The 16,208-nt window shown below is 39.5% G+C and overlaps 1 protein-coding gene across 1 annotated transcript in view; it reads left to right on the top strand.

The window, feature by feature from the left end:
* Positions 1-16,208, top strand: part of LOC131764220 (olfactory receptor 10J3-like) — a 70,522-nt gene that overhangs the window by 27,977 nt on the left and 26,337 nt on the right. The window contains exon 3 of the mRNA XM_067025302.1: positions 4,340-4,359. Coding sequence (XP_066881403.1) covers positions 4,340-4,359 — 20 coding nt within the window. The remainder of the gene's footprint in view (positions 1-4,339; positions 4,360-16,208) is intronic.

The following is a 16,208-nucleotide window of genomic DNA, read 5'->3' as shown; positions in this document are numbered from 1 at the left end:
CATCTTATTCTCACTATTTTCCTCTTTTATATGGGTAAAAGACAAACTGAGGCATATTAAAAATTTTAAGCTTTTTTTTTTTTTTTTTTTTTAACAAAAATCAATGCAAATTGGGCAGTTTCAAACCAGAAGTTGTTAGGGGTGTCCCAGGGGGCCAGGAACTCAGGGAGAGACTTCTATAAAGAAAAAGGAAAAGCAAAGTAAGGAGAGTATTGACTGGCTGTAGTTTAAAGCCTGGTTGGCTTTGTGATTGGTTGTCCTGAGGCTTTGATTTTATAACCTGGAGGCATTTCCAGCCTTAGATTTTAGTTTGTTTACATAGGCTGCCATGGCATTGGAGGCCCCTCAGTTTGATGGCCTCCTTGTTTAATTTAACAACATGTACCTTATCTATCTCATGGCCAGATCCTGATAATTCTCCAAGTTAATTTTTCCACACATGGCAAAAAAATGAAGTGCCTGCATTCATACCTTGATAAACTTAAAAAATGTCCCTTGTACTTGGTTTTGGTTTGGTTTTTGGCTAAGTGGGGGAGTTCTGGATTTTTTTGTTTTTTTTTTTTGGTTTTTTTTTTTGTATTCCTGCTTCTTCTCTACTGAATTTGTGGTAGCTTTTAAATTTAGAAAATGATAGAAAGAAAGGTTTATAGCAAACATGAAGAAGTTTATAATATTTGCTCTTATCCATATCAGTTTCAGAGACATAAGAGGAAATGCTAGCCAAATCAGGGTTTCTTAGAAAACTCAAAACTTTTCATTAAATTATCATTAATGAAGTTAACGTCTCAACTTCTTTTCCTGACTGTTTGCAGCTGAGTAGTATCTTCATAGCCATTATAGCCTTCAGTGTTTTGGGGTCAAAGTATGATTGGATAGTCTTCCATTTGGGGGCCACCCCTGTGATTAAACTTGTTTTTTTTTTTTTCTCTGCTCTAGTGAGAGAAGAGCCAATTGTCACTCTAGATATCACTACAAACACAAATCAGCATTGAGGAATAAAGAGGCTCCCTGCCCCCAGTGGGAATCAGGTAGAAAGCCTCTTTCATAGGAGACAATCAAGACAGCTCTAGCAACACACAATCAGGGTAGGAAGAACTTTGTACTGTTACAATCTGAGCTATCTGCGAAAAATTAAGAGACCATGCTGTTAGAGGATGCACTAGTGACCTTATTTTTCCTGAGGAGGTATCTTTTTGTTTTAAGAGCTGAAAAGGAAATCTAGCAGAACCCTAGGTTTATGAATAATCAGAGGAAGGACAGTGGTTAGGGTTCTGTTAGGAGGTTGATGGCCAAACAACCTGACTCCTAGTTAGCAGGTGTCTCTGGGTATGGCTGTGAGAACAGCTGAAGGGCTGAGCTAAGGGAAGTGCTGTATTCCTGGGCACTGTGTCCCTGGGTGTCTTAACCTCAGCCTAGCATTGTGTGGGTATGCTTGTCCACATGCATGACTGCAGTTGTCCACATCCGTGCTTGCTTGTACTGTAACTTGGATGTTCCAGTTAGCGGCATAACAAACCATTTGAACTTAGTGTCATAAAGCAACAACAGTCCTTCATCAGCCATCTGTGGGAGACGGTCTCAGTGGGGCTCTTCTCACATCGGGTCTCCCATGTAGCTGTGGTCAGGAGGTAGCGGGGGTTTGCTCACTCACATGTCAGTAAGTCATCGCTGGCTGTTGACTGAAATACCTACACCTAGCCTCTCCAAGAAGCCTGGGCTTCCTCACAGCCTGTGCTCTGGATTCCATGAGCAAGCACCCCAAGACAAAGAGCCCAACAGAAGCTGTATGATCCTTCATGTCCTGGTTTCAAAAGTCAGGATGTTGGGCTTCCCTGGTGGCGCAGTGGTTGAGAATCCGCCTGCCGATGCAGGGGCCACGGGTTTGTGCCCCGGTCCGGGAGGATCCCACATGCCGTGGAGGGGCTGGGCCCGTGAGCCATGGCCCCTGAGCCTCTGCGTCCGGAGCCTGTGCTCCGCAACGGGAGAGGCCACAACAGTGAGAGGCCCACGTACCACCAAAAAAAAAAAAAAAAAAGTCAGGATGTCACAGCATGACTTTCACACCACCATAATTCTCCAGTCAGTCACAGAGACATGCCCAGTCTCAAGGGGAGGGGTACAGACTTTGCTTTGTAATGGGGGTGCAGCACACTAATAGGAGAGCATATGGAATGGGAGATAACTGCGTCCAGTTTTTGAAAATACAGTCTATTTGCTATAGTGTATTAGCAAATGGCCAGGATCTTCTCTTGAACAGTTTAGGTTCGTTGTCCTCAAAGGGAAACACGAAACAAGATAAAAATTAGACTAACCAGTTCCCTGGTGGCGCAGTGGTTGAGAGTCCGCCTGCCGATGCAGGGGACACGGGTTCGTGCCCCGGTCCGGGAAGATCCCACATGCCGTGGAGCGGCTGGGCCCGTGAGCCATGGCCGCTGAGCCTGCACGTCCAGAGCCTGTGCTCTGCAACGGGAGAGGCCACAGCAGTGAGAGGCCCGCGTGCTGCAAACAAACAAACAAAAAATTAGACTAACCAAACTCAAGGCTCTCCCTACTTAGGTGTTTCTGTTAACCTGACTACTTTTTTTTTTTTAATTTCTGAGGAATATTATTTTTTTTACAGTTATTGTGTACTTTATTTCTATTATTATTACATTGTAATATATAATGAAATAATTATACAACTCACCATAATGCATAATCAGTGGGAGCTCTGAGCTTGTTTTCATCTGCCACTCACTGATAGGGTTTTGTTTTGTTTTTTTAATTGGGGTGTAGTTGTTTTACAATGTTGTAGTTTCTACTGTACCTCAAAGTGGAGTTCTTTGTGCTATACAGCAGCTTCTCATTAGTTATCTATTTTATACATATTAGTGTATATATGTCAATCCCAATCTCCCAGTTCATCCCACTCCCCCTCTTTCCCCCCTTGGTGCCCATATGTTTGTTCTCTACATCTGTGTCTCTGTTTCTGCCTTGCAAACCGGTTCATCTGTACCATTTTTCTAGCTCCCACATATATGCGTTAATATACGATATTTGTTTCTCTCTTTCTGACTTACTTTACTCTGTATGACAGTCTCTAGGTCCATCCATGTCCTACAAATGACCCAATTTTGTTCCTTCCTGAGCACTCTTTTTGAAATGCTTAAGTTCCGGGGATTCTTGGAAAAATGAAGGGGAAATGTGAACAACTCCTCCCCCACCACCACTACCAAAAAAAATGGAAGAATCTAGATCTTCTGCTAATCTAACGTTAGACACTTGAGATGACATTAATGAGTTAGAAAGTAAAATAGGTATATATTTAGTTCATTACACGATAACTGGAAAGGCAAACCAAAGTTCTAAACAATTTCAAAATTAACAAAACTCTGCCTAGGCTGACAAGATTTTGAAATTACTGGTTGCGGTTTGCCTATAGGCTTTTTTATATGTTATGTTTGGTGTATGTTATGATCTTTCTTTATTTAAAGAATATTTATCATATTTAATATATCATACTTACAGAACACTATGTTTAAAATATGTCGACATGCAAAACAATAAAATAAACATTTGGAATACCATCACTCGACTCAAGAACTACTCGTCTCAAGAATCACTTAGGTAATTCTCATTTTTCCCACTTCATTATCTCTTTGCACTGCACCCCCTACCCTCACCCTCACCCCCAACAGTTACTACTGTCCTGATTTTTATGTTTAGTTTCATCTTACTTATTTTATACCTTTATTATATGTGTATGTGTGTTTAAACAATACATTTTTTAGTTCTGTTCTTGAGCTTTATAAAAATGATATACTGTATACAGTTTTTTGAGACTTGTTTTTTAAAAAATTCAGTGTTCCTTTTCTAAGATCCAGAATGGAGGTATAGTTTACTAATTTAACTGCCTTACGCTATTCCATCATGTGAATATACCGCAATGTTTTTTGTCCATTGTCCTGGTGAGGGGTAATGGGGTTGTTTCCAGATTTTTGTTATTATAAATTGTAATGTTTCAAATATTTTACTGGATACTTTTTATTTTATTTATTTATTTTTTTTGTGGTACGCGGGCCTCTCACTGTTGTGGCCTCTCCCATTGCGGAGCGCAGGCTCCGGATGCGCAGGCTCAGCGGCCATGGCTCACGGGCCCAGCCGCTCTGCGGCATGTGGGATCTTCCCGGACCAGGGCACGAACCCGTGACCCCTGCATCGGCAGGCGGATTCTCAACCACTGCGCCACCAGGGAAGCCCTGGATACTTTCTTGATTAAATGTTCACAAGTTCCTCTAAGGTTTATATCCTTTCGATAAATTACTAGCTCATGGCATATAAAAAGTTTCAACTTTACAAGATAATACTAAATCGAATTTTGTAGTGGTTGTACCAATTTACACTGTGACAAGCGAAGAATAAGAGAAGTTCCAGTTGATCTACATCCTTTCATCCTTGTTATTAGACTTGCTAATTTCTGTCAAACTAGTAAGTGTGACATGGTTGTGGTTTTAATTTACATTTTCCTGAATAACAAGAGGTTGAACATCTTTTCAAAGTTTATTGGCTATGACTGTTTTGTCTTCTGCAGAATACTTGTTCATGTCTTTATCCACATTTCCACTGGGTTGTTTGTGGTTGTTTTTTTATTCAACAGTAGCAGCTTTATATGTACTCTGGACACCAAACTCTTGTCCTTAATATGTTATGCAAATATTTTTTACCACTCTGTGGCTTGTCTTTTCACTTCTTTATGGTGCTTTTTATTGAACAAAAATTATTTTAATGGAGTCAAATTTATCATTCTTGTCTTTTTTGTTAGCACTTTTGCATCTTCCTTGGAAAAAGAAATTTCTACCTCAGTGTCAGAATAGTCTCTTTTATTTTCTTCTAAGCCTATTAATATACTTTTCATATTTAGATCCATCTGGATTTGATTTTTGTGTATGAGGTAAGATAGATGTCCAAATTCATTTTTCTTTTTTCAACTGAATAACCAGTTCTATCAGCTGTTTGAAGAGTCCTTCCTTTCCCCACTGGTCTACAATTTTATCTCTGTCATACATTATAATTCTTCATAAGCATTGGTCAGTTTAGCACTCCGTTCTGCTCCATTGCTCAGTTTTATTCCATGTACCCAGATTACACTGTCTTAACAACTATAACTTTATAATAAATCTTAGTTATCAGGGAGATCAACCCCTCTTATCTTCTTTTATTTTTATATAGCTGGATCTTTACCTTTCCATACAAATTTTAGATCAGGTTTTTGGAATTGCATTAAACTAAAAAATCATTAGGGATGAACTGATATAGGCTCTCTCTCTATTTGTTTAAATGCTTTAATTTTTGTTGTCAGTCCTCAAGATCACTATCCAGCTAGGTGATTCTCTTAGAAGGATTCACAGGGTACAGAAAAACTGTTACAGTCATGGTTATAGTTTATTACAGCAAAAGGGTACAAATTAAAATTAACAAAGGGAAAAAAGGTCCATGGGGGCAAAGTCTAGGAGAAACCAAGCATAAACTTCCAAGTGTCCTCCCCCAGGGGAGTCACATGGACATGAGTAATTTTCTCAGCAACAATGCAAAGTGACCATAGGTGCAAAGTGATGTTGACCAGGGAAGCTTACCTGAGCCTTGCTGTCAGGCTTTTTATTGGGAGTCAGTCATGTTAGGCATGTAATAACCTGCATTACTGACCTCAGGTACTCAGACTCCAGCCCTTCAGAACAAAAACAGGTGTTCACCATAAATCACACTTTTAGCATAAATGATCTGATCAAACAGATATCTGTGGTTCAAGGCCTCTGACATATCAAAACACTTATCAAGCAGAATTAATTCAAGAGCTCAGAGCTCGTCTCCCATGAGCTGGCCGAGGTCCAGTCCTAAACACAAGCCTTTCTTGGGAATGTGCAGGGTTTGAGCAGCCCAGGCCTGCTGACTTAACCCTTTCCTGCACAAATATCGTTAAATATTTTTTTCACTTTTTGGAAACTTTTTAAATATACAATTTCAGACTTATAGAAAAGTTGCAGGAGTACTACAAAGACTCCTAAATGTTTTTGTCCAGGTACCCCAATTATTCACATTTTGTCCCACTTACTTTATCATTCTCTTTCTTTCATCTATAATCTATCTATATCTATCAATCTAACTTTTTTCCAAATCACTTGAGAGTAAGTTGAAGCCATTGTGTCACTTTACTCCTAAATATTTTAGTGTGTATTCCCTAGGAAGAAGCTCATTCTCTTATGTAATCATAGTATAATTATTAAAAATCAGTGTATATGTATATATATACAGAGAGAGCCACATACACATATATATATTAATATCAAATATGACAATATTATTACCTAATTCACAAATCATATTTAAATTACCCTATTATCTCATAATGTCCTTTATAGCTAAATATTTTTGTAGTTTACTATCCAATCCAAGGTTACCCTTTGCATATTTGTTTTCCTGTTTCTCTAGTGCCTTTTTATCTGAAACAGTACCTTACTTTTCTTTGTCATTCTCTACCTTGATACTTCCGAAAAGTACAGGCCAGGTATTTTATGGAATGTTTCTCCGTTTGAATTTATGTGAAGAGTTCATCATTTTCCCTTTGCACTTATCTTTGATTCTGTTTCACATCTTTCCCTTCTTTGTACTTACTTTGATTTAATATCCTTCATGACTAGATTTAAATTTTGAATTTTTAGTAAGAATATCATGAAAGTGATGTATCCTTCTCAGTGCATCATACCAGGAACCACGTGATGTCAATTTGTCCTAAAATTAGTGACGTTAACTTGTTTAAGGTGGTGTCCACTAGGTTTCTCCATTGTAAAGTTATTATTTTCCCTTTTTATATACATAATTTGTAGAGTGATATATTGAGATTAATATCCTTTTCCTCATCAAACTGTCACACTCTAGTTTCAGGATCCATTGATGATTTCCTAACTCCATCATTTCTCCTATAGACTGATATTCTGTAAGAAAGAGATACTATTTAGATACTAGTAGACTTAGATAATATAGATACTATAAGATAATGTTAGTTACTGTTAACATTATTTATGTTGATGTTCAAATCATCACAGAATTGGCAAGAGTGAACTGCATTAGTCTGGCTCCTTTGTTCTTTTGACCTGTCTCCATTATTCTTTGAGCAGTTTTATTTTTAATTGAGATATAATCGATAGATAACATTATATTAGTTTCAGATGTACAGTATAATAATTTGGTATTTGTATATGTTACGAAATGTTCACCATGGTAAGTCTAGTTAAAATCCATCACCGTACCTAGTTATATATTCTTTTTTTCTTGTGATGAGAACTTGTAAGATTTAATCTCTTCATAACTTTCAAATATGCAACACAGTATTATTAATTATAGTCACCATGCTGTACATTACATCCCCATGGCTGACTTATTTTATAACTGGAAGTTTATACCTTTTGGCCCCATTCATCCATTTCATCCACCCTTCCTCTAGCCCCCATCTCTGGCAACCACCAGTCTCTTCTTTGAGCACTTCTTTAACCTCAAGATAGAGACGTTCCAGGCTCATCTTGTACTTTCCCTGCACTGTCCCCAGAATCAGCCATTTCTCTGAGAAGCTATGGTATCCTTTAGTGGAGAATTGTATTTAGAAACCAAGATCTGGGTTCTAGGTGTACTTATTGCCACTGCTGTATATTTAATTTTAGACTCTAAAGCTAGAAAATGGGGGGCGGTATTAATATTTATATCTTAATGACCATGATTTTATAATGATACCTCCAATTCTAAACTAATATCTCAGAGTGTGTTCTAGTGTTCCTTCTTTCTCACTTCTTTTCCCAACGATAAGAAACCTATTATTCTCAGTATATTTGTTCAAGTCTAAAATACACAGAAATTTTTTTTATAAATTACTAATCCTTGCCATATCTAAAACCAAACCTGACTACTACTAGCAACTCTATGCCAATAAAATGGACAACCTGGAAGAAATGGACAAATTCTTAGAAAGGTATAACCTTCCAAGACTGAACCAGGAAGAAATAGAAAATATGAACAGACCAATCACAAGTAATGATATTGAAACTCTGATTAAAAATCTTCCAACTAACAAAAGTCCAGGACCAGATGGCTTCACAGGTGAATTCTATCAAACATTTAGGGAAGAGCTATTACCGATTCTTCTCGAACTCTTCGAAAAAATTGCAGAGGAAGGAACACTCCCAAACTCATTCTATGAGGCTACCATCACCCTGATGCCAAAACCAGACAAAGATACTACAAAAAAAGAAAATTACAGACCGATATTACTGATGAATATAGTTGCAAAAATCCTCAACAAAATAATAGCAAACAAATCCAACAACACATTAAAAGGATCATACACCATGATCAAGTGGGATTTATCCCAGGGATGCAAGGATTCTTCAATACACGCAAACCAATCAATGTGATACACCATATTAACAAATTGAAGGATAAAAACCATATGATCATCTCAATAGATGCAGAAAAAGCTTTTGTCAAAATTCAACACCCATTTATGATAAAAACTCTCCAGAAAGTAGGCATAGAGGGAACCTGCCTTAACATAATAAAGGCCATATATGACAAACCCACAGCAAACATCATTCTCTTTTTTTTTAAAACATCTTTATTGGAGTATAACTGTTTTACAATAGTGTGTTAGTTTCTCCTTTACAACAAAGTGAATCAGTTATACATATACATACGTTCCCATATCTCTTCCCTCTTGCGTCACCCTCCCTCCCACCCTCCCTATCCCACCCCTCTAGGTGGTCACAAAGCACAGAGGTGATCTCCCTGTGCTATGCGGCAGCTTCCCACTAGCTATCTAATTTACATTTGATAGTGTATATATGTCCCTGCCACTCGCTCACTTCGTCACAGCTTCTCCTTCCCTCTCCCCATATCCTCAAGTCCATGCTCTAGTAAGTCTGTGTTTTATTCCCGTCCAACCACTAATCTCTTCATGACATTTTCTTCCCCCTTAGAGTCCATATATATGTGTGAGCATACGGTATTTGTTTTTCTCCTTCTGACTTACTTCACTCTGTATGACAGACTCCAGGTCCATCCACCTCATTATAAATAACTCAGTTTCATTTCTTTTTATGGCTGAATAATATTCCATTATATATATGTGCCACATCTTCTTTATCCGTTCATCTGTTGATGGACACTTAGGTTGCTTCCATGTCCTGGCTATTATAAATAGAGCTGCAATGAACATTTTGGTACATGACTCTTTTTGAATTATGGTTTTCTCAGGGTATATGCCCAGTAGTGGGATTGCTAGGTCGTATGGTAGTTCTATTTTTAGTTTTTTGCAGAACCTGCATACTGTTCTCCATATTGGCTGTATCAATTTACATTCCCACCAACAGTTCAAGAGTGTTCCCTTTTCTCCACACCCTCTCCAGCATTTATTGTTTCTAGAGCTTTTGATGATGGCCAATCTGACCGGTGTGAGATGATATCTCATTGTAGTTTTGATTTGCATTTCTCCAATGATTAATGATGTTGAGCATTCTTTCATGTGTTTGCTGGCAATCTGTATATCTTCTTTGGAGAAACGTCTATTTAGTTCTTCTGCCCATTTTTGGATTGGGTTGTTTGATTTTTGTTATTGAGCTGCATGAGTTGCTTATAAGTTTTGGATATTAATCCTTTGTCAGTTGCTTCATTTGCAAATATTTTCGCCCATTCTGAGGGTTGTCTTTTTGTCTTGTTTATGGTATCCTTTGCTGTGCAAAAGCTTTTAAGTTTCATTAGGTCCCATTTGTTTATTTTTGTTTTTATTTCCATTTCTCTAGGAGATGGGTCAAAAAGGATCTTGCTGTGATTTATGTCATAGAGTGTTCTGCCTATGTTTTCCTCTAAGAGTTTGATAGTGTCTGGCCTTACATTTAGGTCTTTAACCCATTTTGAGTTTCTGTTTGTGTGTGGTGTTAGGGAGTGTTCTAATTTCATACTTTCACATGTAGCTGTCCAGTTTGCCCAGCACCACTTATTGAAGAGACTGTCTTTACTCCACTGTATATCCTTGCCTCCTTTGTCATAGATTAGTTGACCATAGGTGTGTGGGTTTATCTCTGGGCTTTCTGTCCTGTTCCATTTATGTATATTTCTGTTTTTGCGCCAGTACCATACTGTCTTGATTACTGTAGCTTTGTAGTATTGTCTGAAGTTAGGGGGTATGATTCCTCCAGCTCCATTTTTTTTCCCTCAAGACTGCTTTGGCTACTCGGGGTCTTTTGTGTTTCCATACAAATTGTGAAATTTTTTGTTCTAGTTCTGTAAAAAATGCCAGTGGTAATTTGATAGGCATTGCATTGAATCTATAGATTGCTTTGGGTAGTAGAATCATTTTCACAATGTTGATTCTTCCAATCCAAGAACATGGTATATTTCTCCACCTATTTGTATCATATTTAATTTCTTTCATCAGTGTCTTATAGTTTTCTGCATATAAGTCTTTTGTCTCCTTAGGTAGGTTTATGCCTAGATATTTTATTCTTTTTGTTGCAATGGTAAATGGGAGTGTTTTTAAATTTCACTCTCAGATTTTTCATCATTAGTGTATAAGAATGCCAGAGATTTCTGTGCATTAATTTTGTATCCTGCAACTTTACCAAATTCATTGATTAGCTCTAGTAGTTTTCTGGTAGCATCCTTAGGATTCTCTATGTATAGTATCATGTCATCTGCAAACAGTGACAGCTTTACTTCTTCTTTTCCTATTTGGATTCCTTTTATTTCTTTTTTTTTTTTTTTCTCTGATTGCTGTGGCTAGAACTTCCAAAACTATGTTGAATAAGAGTGGTGAGAGTGGGCAACGTTGTCTTGTTCCTGTTCTTAGTGGAAATGGTTTCAGTTTTTCACCATTGAGGACAATGCTGGCTGTGGGTTTGTCATATATGGCCTTTATTATGTTGAGGAAAGTTCCCTCTATGCCTACTTTCTGCAGCGTTTTTATCATAAATGGGTGTTGAATTTTCTCAAAAGCTTTCTCTGCATCTATTGAGATGATCATATGGTTTTTCTCCTTCAGTTTGTTGATATGGTGTATCACGTTGATTGATTTGCATATATTGAAGAATCTTGCATTCCTGGAATAAACCCCACTTGATCATGGTGTATGATCCTTTTAATGTGCTGTTGGATTCTGTTTGCTAGTATTTTGTTGAGAATTTTTGCATCTATGTTCATCAGTGATATTGGCCTGTAGTTTTCTTTCTTTGTGACGTCTTTGTCTGGTTTTGGTATCAGGGTGATGATGGCCTCGTAGAATGAGTTTGGCAGTGTTCCTCCCTCTGCTATCTTTTGGAAGAGTTTGAGAGGGATAGGTGTTAGCTCTTCTCTAAATGTTTGATAGAATTCACCTGTGAAGCCATCTGGTCCTGGGCTTTTGTTCATTGGAAGATTTTTAATCACAGTTTCAATTTCAGTGCTTGTGATTTGTCTGTTCATATTTTCTATTTCTTCCTGGTTCAGTCTCGGCAGGTTGTGCATTTGTAAGAATTTGTCCATTTCTTCCAGGTTCTCCATTTTATTGGCATACAGTTGCTTGTAGTAATCTCTAATAATCTTTTGTATCTCTGCAGTGTCAGTTGTTACATCTCCTTTTTCATTTCTAATTCTGTTGATTTGAGTCTTCTCCCTTTTTTTCTTGATGAGTCTGGCTAATGGTTTATCAATTTTATTTATCTTCTCAAAGAACCAGCTTTTACTTTTATTGATCTTTGCTATTGTTTCCTTCATTTCTTTTTCATTTATTTCTGATCTGATCTTTATGATTTCTTTCCTTCTGCTAAACTTGAGGGTTTTTTTGTTCTTCTTTCTCTAATTTCTTTAGGTGCAAAGTTAGGTTGTTTATTCGAGATGTTTCCTGTTTCTTAAGGTATGATTGTATTGCTATAAACTTCCCTCTTAGAACTGCTTTTGCTGTATCCCATAGGTTTTGGGTTGTCGTGTCTCCATTGTCATTTGTTTCTAAATACTTTTTGATTTCCTCTTTGATTTCTTCAGTGATCACTTCGTTATTAAGTAGTGTATTGTTTAGCCTCCATGTGTTTGTATTTTTTACAGATCTTTTCCAGTAGTTGATATCTAGTTTCATAGTGTTGTGGTCAGAAAAGATACTTGTTACGATTTCAATTTTCTTAAATTTGCCAAGGCTAGATTTGTGACCCAAGATATGATCTATCCTGGAGAATGTTCCATGGGCACTTGAGAAAAATGTGTATTCTGTTGTTTTTGGATGGAATGTCCTATAAATATCAATTAAGTCCATCTTGTGTAATGTATCATTTAAAGCTTGTGTTTCCTTATTTATTTTCATTTTGGAGGATCTGTCCATTGGTGACAGTGGGGTGTTAAAGTCCCCTACTATAATTGTGTTACTGTCGATTTCCCCTTTTAAGGCTGTTAGTATTTGCCTTATGTATTGAGATGCTTCTATGTTGGGTGCATAAATATTTACAATTGTTATATCTTCTTCATGGCTCGATCCCTTGATCATTATGTAGTGTCCTTCTTTGTCTCTTGTAATGGTTTTTATTTTAAAGTCTATTTTCTCTGATATGAGAATTGCTACTCCAGCTTTCTTCTGATTTCCATTTGCATGGAATATCTTTTTCCATCCTGTCACTTTCAGTCTGTATGTGTCCCTAGGTCTGAAGTGGGTCTCTTGTAGACAGCATATATATGGGTCTTGTTTTTGTATCCATTCAGCCAGTCTGTGTCCTGTGGTGGGAGCATTTAATCCATTTACATTTAAGGTAATTATCGATATGTATGTTCCTATTACCATTTACTTAATTGTTTTGGGTTGTTCTTGTATGTCTTTTCCTTCTCTTGTGTTTCTTGCCTAGAGAAGTTCCTTTAGCATTTCTTGTAAAGCTGGTTTGGTGGTGCTGAACTCTCTCAGCTTTTGCTTGTCTGTAAAGCTTTTAATTTCTCCATCAAATCTGAATGAGATCCTTGCTGGGTAGAGAAATCTTGGCTGTAGGTTTTTTTCCTTCATCACTTTAAATATGTCCTGCCACTCCCTTCTGGCTTGTAAGGTTTCTGCTGAAAAATCAGATGTTAACCTTATGGGGATTCCCTTGTGTGTTATTTGCTGTTTTTCCCTCGCTGCTTTTAATATGTTTTCTTTGTATTTAATTTTTGACAGTTTGATTATTATGTGTCTCAGAGTGTTTATCCTTGGGTTTATCCTGTATGGGACTCTCTGTGCTTCCTGGACTTGATTGACTATTTCCTTTCCTATAGTAGGGAAGTTTTCAACTTTAATCTCTTCAAATATTTTCTCAGTCCCTTTCTTTTTCTCTTCTTCTTCTGGGACCCCTATAATTCGATTGTTGGTGCATTTAATGTTGTCCCAGAGGTCTCTGAGACTGTCCTCAGTTCTTTTCATTCTTTTTTCTTTCTTCTGCTCTGCAGTAATTATTTCCACTGTTTTATCTTCCAGGTCACTTATCCGTCCTTCTGCCTCAGTTATTCTGCTATTGATCCCATCTAGAGTATTTTTCATTTCATTTATTGTGTTGCTCATCGTTGCTTGCTTCCTCTTTATTTCTTCTAGGTCCTTGTTAACTGTTTCTTGCAATTTGTCTATTCTATTTCCAAGATTTTGAATCATCTTTACTATCACTATTCTGAATTCTTTTTCAGGTAGACTGCCTATTTCCTCTTCATTTATTAGGTCTGGTGTGTTTTATTTTGCTCCTTCATCTGCTGTGTGTTTTTCTGTCTTCTCATTTTGCTTATCTTACTGTGTTTGGGGTCTCCTTTTTGCAAGCTGCAGGTTCGTAATTCCCACTGTTTTTGTTGGCTGTCCCCAGTGGCTAAGGTTGGTTCAGTGGGTTGAGTAGGTTTCCTGGTTGTGGGGACTAGTGCCTCTGTTCTGGTGGATGAGGCTGGATCTTGTCTTTCTGGTGGGCAGGTCCACATCTGGTGGTGTGTTTGGGGATGTTGGTAGCCTTATTATGATTTTAGGCAGCCTCTCTGCTAATGGATGGGGCTGTAGACCTGTCCTGCTAGTTGTTGGGCATAGGGTGTCCAGCACTGTAGCTTGCTGGTCATTGAGTGAAGCTGGGTCTTGGTGTTGAGATGGAGATCTCTGGGAGATTTTCACCATTTGTTATTTCATGGAGCTGGGAGGTCTCTTGTGGACCAGTGTCCTGAGGTTGGTTCTCCCACCTCAGAGACACAGCCCTGATGCCTGGCTGGAGCATCAAGAGCCTTTAATCCACACGGCTTAAAGTAAAAGGGATATAAAATAGAAAGGAAAGAAAGGAAGGCAGGAAGGAAGGAAGGAAGAAATGAAGGAAGGAACAAAGCAAGAAAGGAATGAAAGAAGGATGGAGGGAGGAGAGGAAGAAAGGGAGGAAGGAAGACAGGAAGGGAGGAAGAAAGGGAGGAAGGAAGGGAGGAAGGAAGGGAGGATGGAAGGAGGGAAGAAAGGAAGGAATGAGGGAATAAAGGAAAGAAGAAAGGAAGAAAGAAAGGGAGAAGACAAAAAAAAGTAGGATAAAATATAGTTATTAAAATACAAAATAATTATTAAGAAGAAAAATTTCTATAAAAACAAAACAAAACAAAAGACCGAGTTGGTCTAACCCTAGGACAAATGGTGCAAGCAGTGCTATACAGACAAAATCTCACACAGCAGCACACACATACACACTCACAAAAAGAAAAAAGGGGAAAATAATAGTATATCTTGCTCCCAAAGTCCACCTCCTCAACTTGGGATATTTCGCTGTCTATTCAGGTTTTCCACATATGCAGGGCACTTCAACTTGATTGTGGAGCTTTAATCCAATGCTTCTGAGGCTGCTGGGAGAGACCTCCCCCTCTCCTCTTTATTCGCACAGCTCCTGGGGTTCAGCTTTGGACTTGGCCCCGCCTCTGCGTGTAGGTCGTCTGAGGGCATCTGCCCTTTGCGCAGACAGGACGGGGTTAAAGGAGCAGCTGATTCGTGGGCTCTGGCACAGGCCGGGTGGAGGGAGGGGCATGGATGTGGGGCGAGTCCGCGGCGGCAGAGGCCGGCATGATGCTGCACCGGCCCAAGGCGCGCCGTGCGTTCTCCCAGGGAAGCTGTCCCTGGATCCCGGGACCCCAGCTGTGGCGGGCTGCACAGGCTCCCGGAAGGGGCGGTGTGGAGAGTGACCTGTGCTCGCACATAGGCCTCTTGGTGGTGGCAGCAGCAACCCTATCGTCCCACACCCGTCTCTACTGTCCATTCCGACAGCCACGGCTCATGCCTGTTTCTAGAGCACCTTTACGAGGTGCCCTTAATCCCCTCTCCTCATGCCCCAGGAAGCAAAGAGGCAAGAAAAAGTCTCCTGTCTCTTCAGCAGCTCCGTGCCCATTTCTGGGGCTCCCTTAAGCAGCGCGCTTAAACCCCTCTCCTCGTGCACCAGGAAACAAAGAAGGAAGAAAAGGTCTCTTGCCTCTTTGGCCGCTCCAGACTTCAACCGGACTCCCTCCCAGCTACCCGTGGTGCACTAACCCCTTCAGGCTGTTTTCACTCTGCCAACCCCAGTCCTCTCCCTGGGATCCGACTGAAGCCCAAGCCTCAGCTCCCAGCCCCTGCCCACCCCGGCGGGTGAGCAGACAAGCCTCTCGGGCTGGTGAGTGCCAGTCGGCACCGATCCTCTGTGCGGGAATCTCTCCACTTTGCCCTCCGCACCCTGTTGCTGCGCTCTCCTCCACGGCTCCGGAGCTTCCTCCTCTGCCACCCGCAGTCTTCGCCCGCGAAGGGGCTTCTAGTGTGTCTTCCCTCCTTCACGGCTCCCTCCCACTGGTGTAGGTCCCGTCCCTATTCTTTGTCTCTGTTTATTCGTTTTTCTTTTGCCCTACCCTGGTACATGGGGAGTTTCTTGCCTTTTGGGAGATCTGAGGTCTTCTGCCAGCGTTCGGTGAGTGTTCTATAGGAGAAATTCCACCTGTAGATGTATCTGTGATGTATCTGTGAGGAGGAAGGTCATCTCCGCGTCTTACTCTTCCGCCATCTTCTCGCCTCCCAAGGAAAACATTTTTACTGTTCTCAAACATCATTCTCAATGGTGAAAAACTGAAAGCACTTCCTCTAAGATCAGGAACAAGACAAGGTTGCACACTCTCACCACTATTATTCAACATAGTTTGGAAGTCCTAGCCATGGCAATCAGAGAAGAGAAAGAAATAAAGGG

The sequence above is a fragment of the Kogia breviceps genome, chromosome 1 (assembly GCF_026419965.1).
Source record: "Kogia breviceps isolate mKogBre1 chromosome 1, mKogBre1 haplotype 1, whole genome shotgun sequence".
Lineage (NCBI taxonomy): Eukaryota > Metazoa > Chordata > Mammalia > Artiodactyla > Physeteridae > Kogia > Kogia breviceps.
The sequence above is the reverse complement of the archived record's forward strand: the minus strand, read 5'-3'. Positions and strand labels throughout refer to the sequence as shown.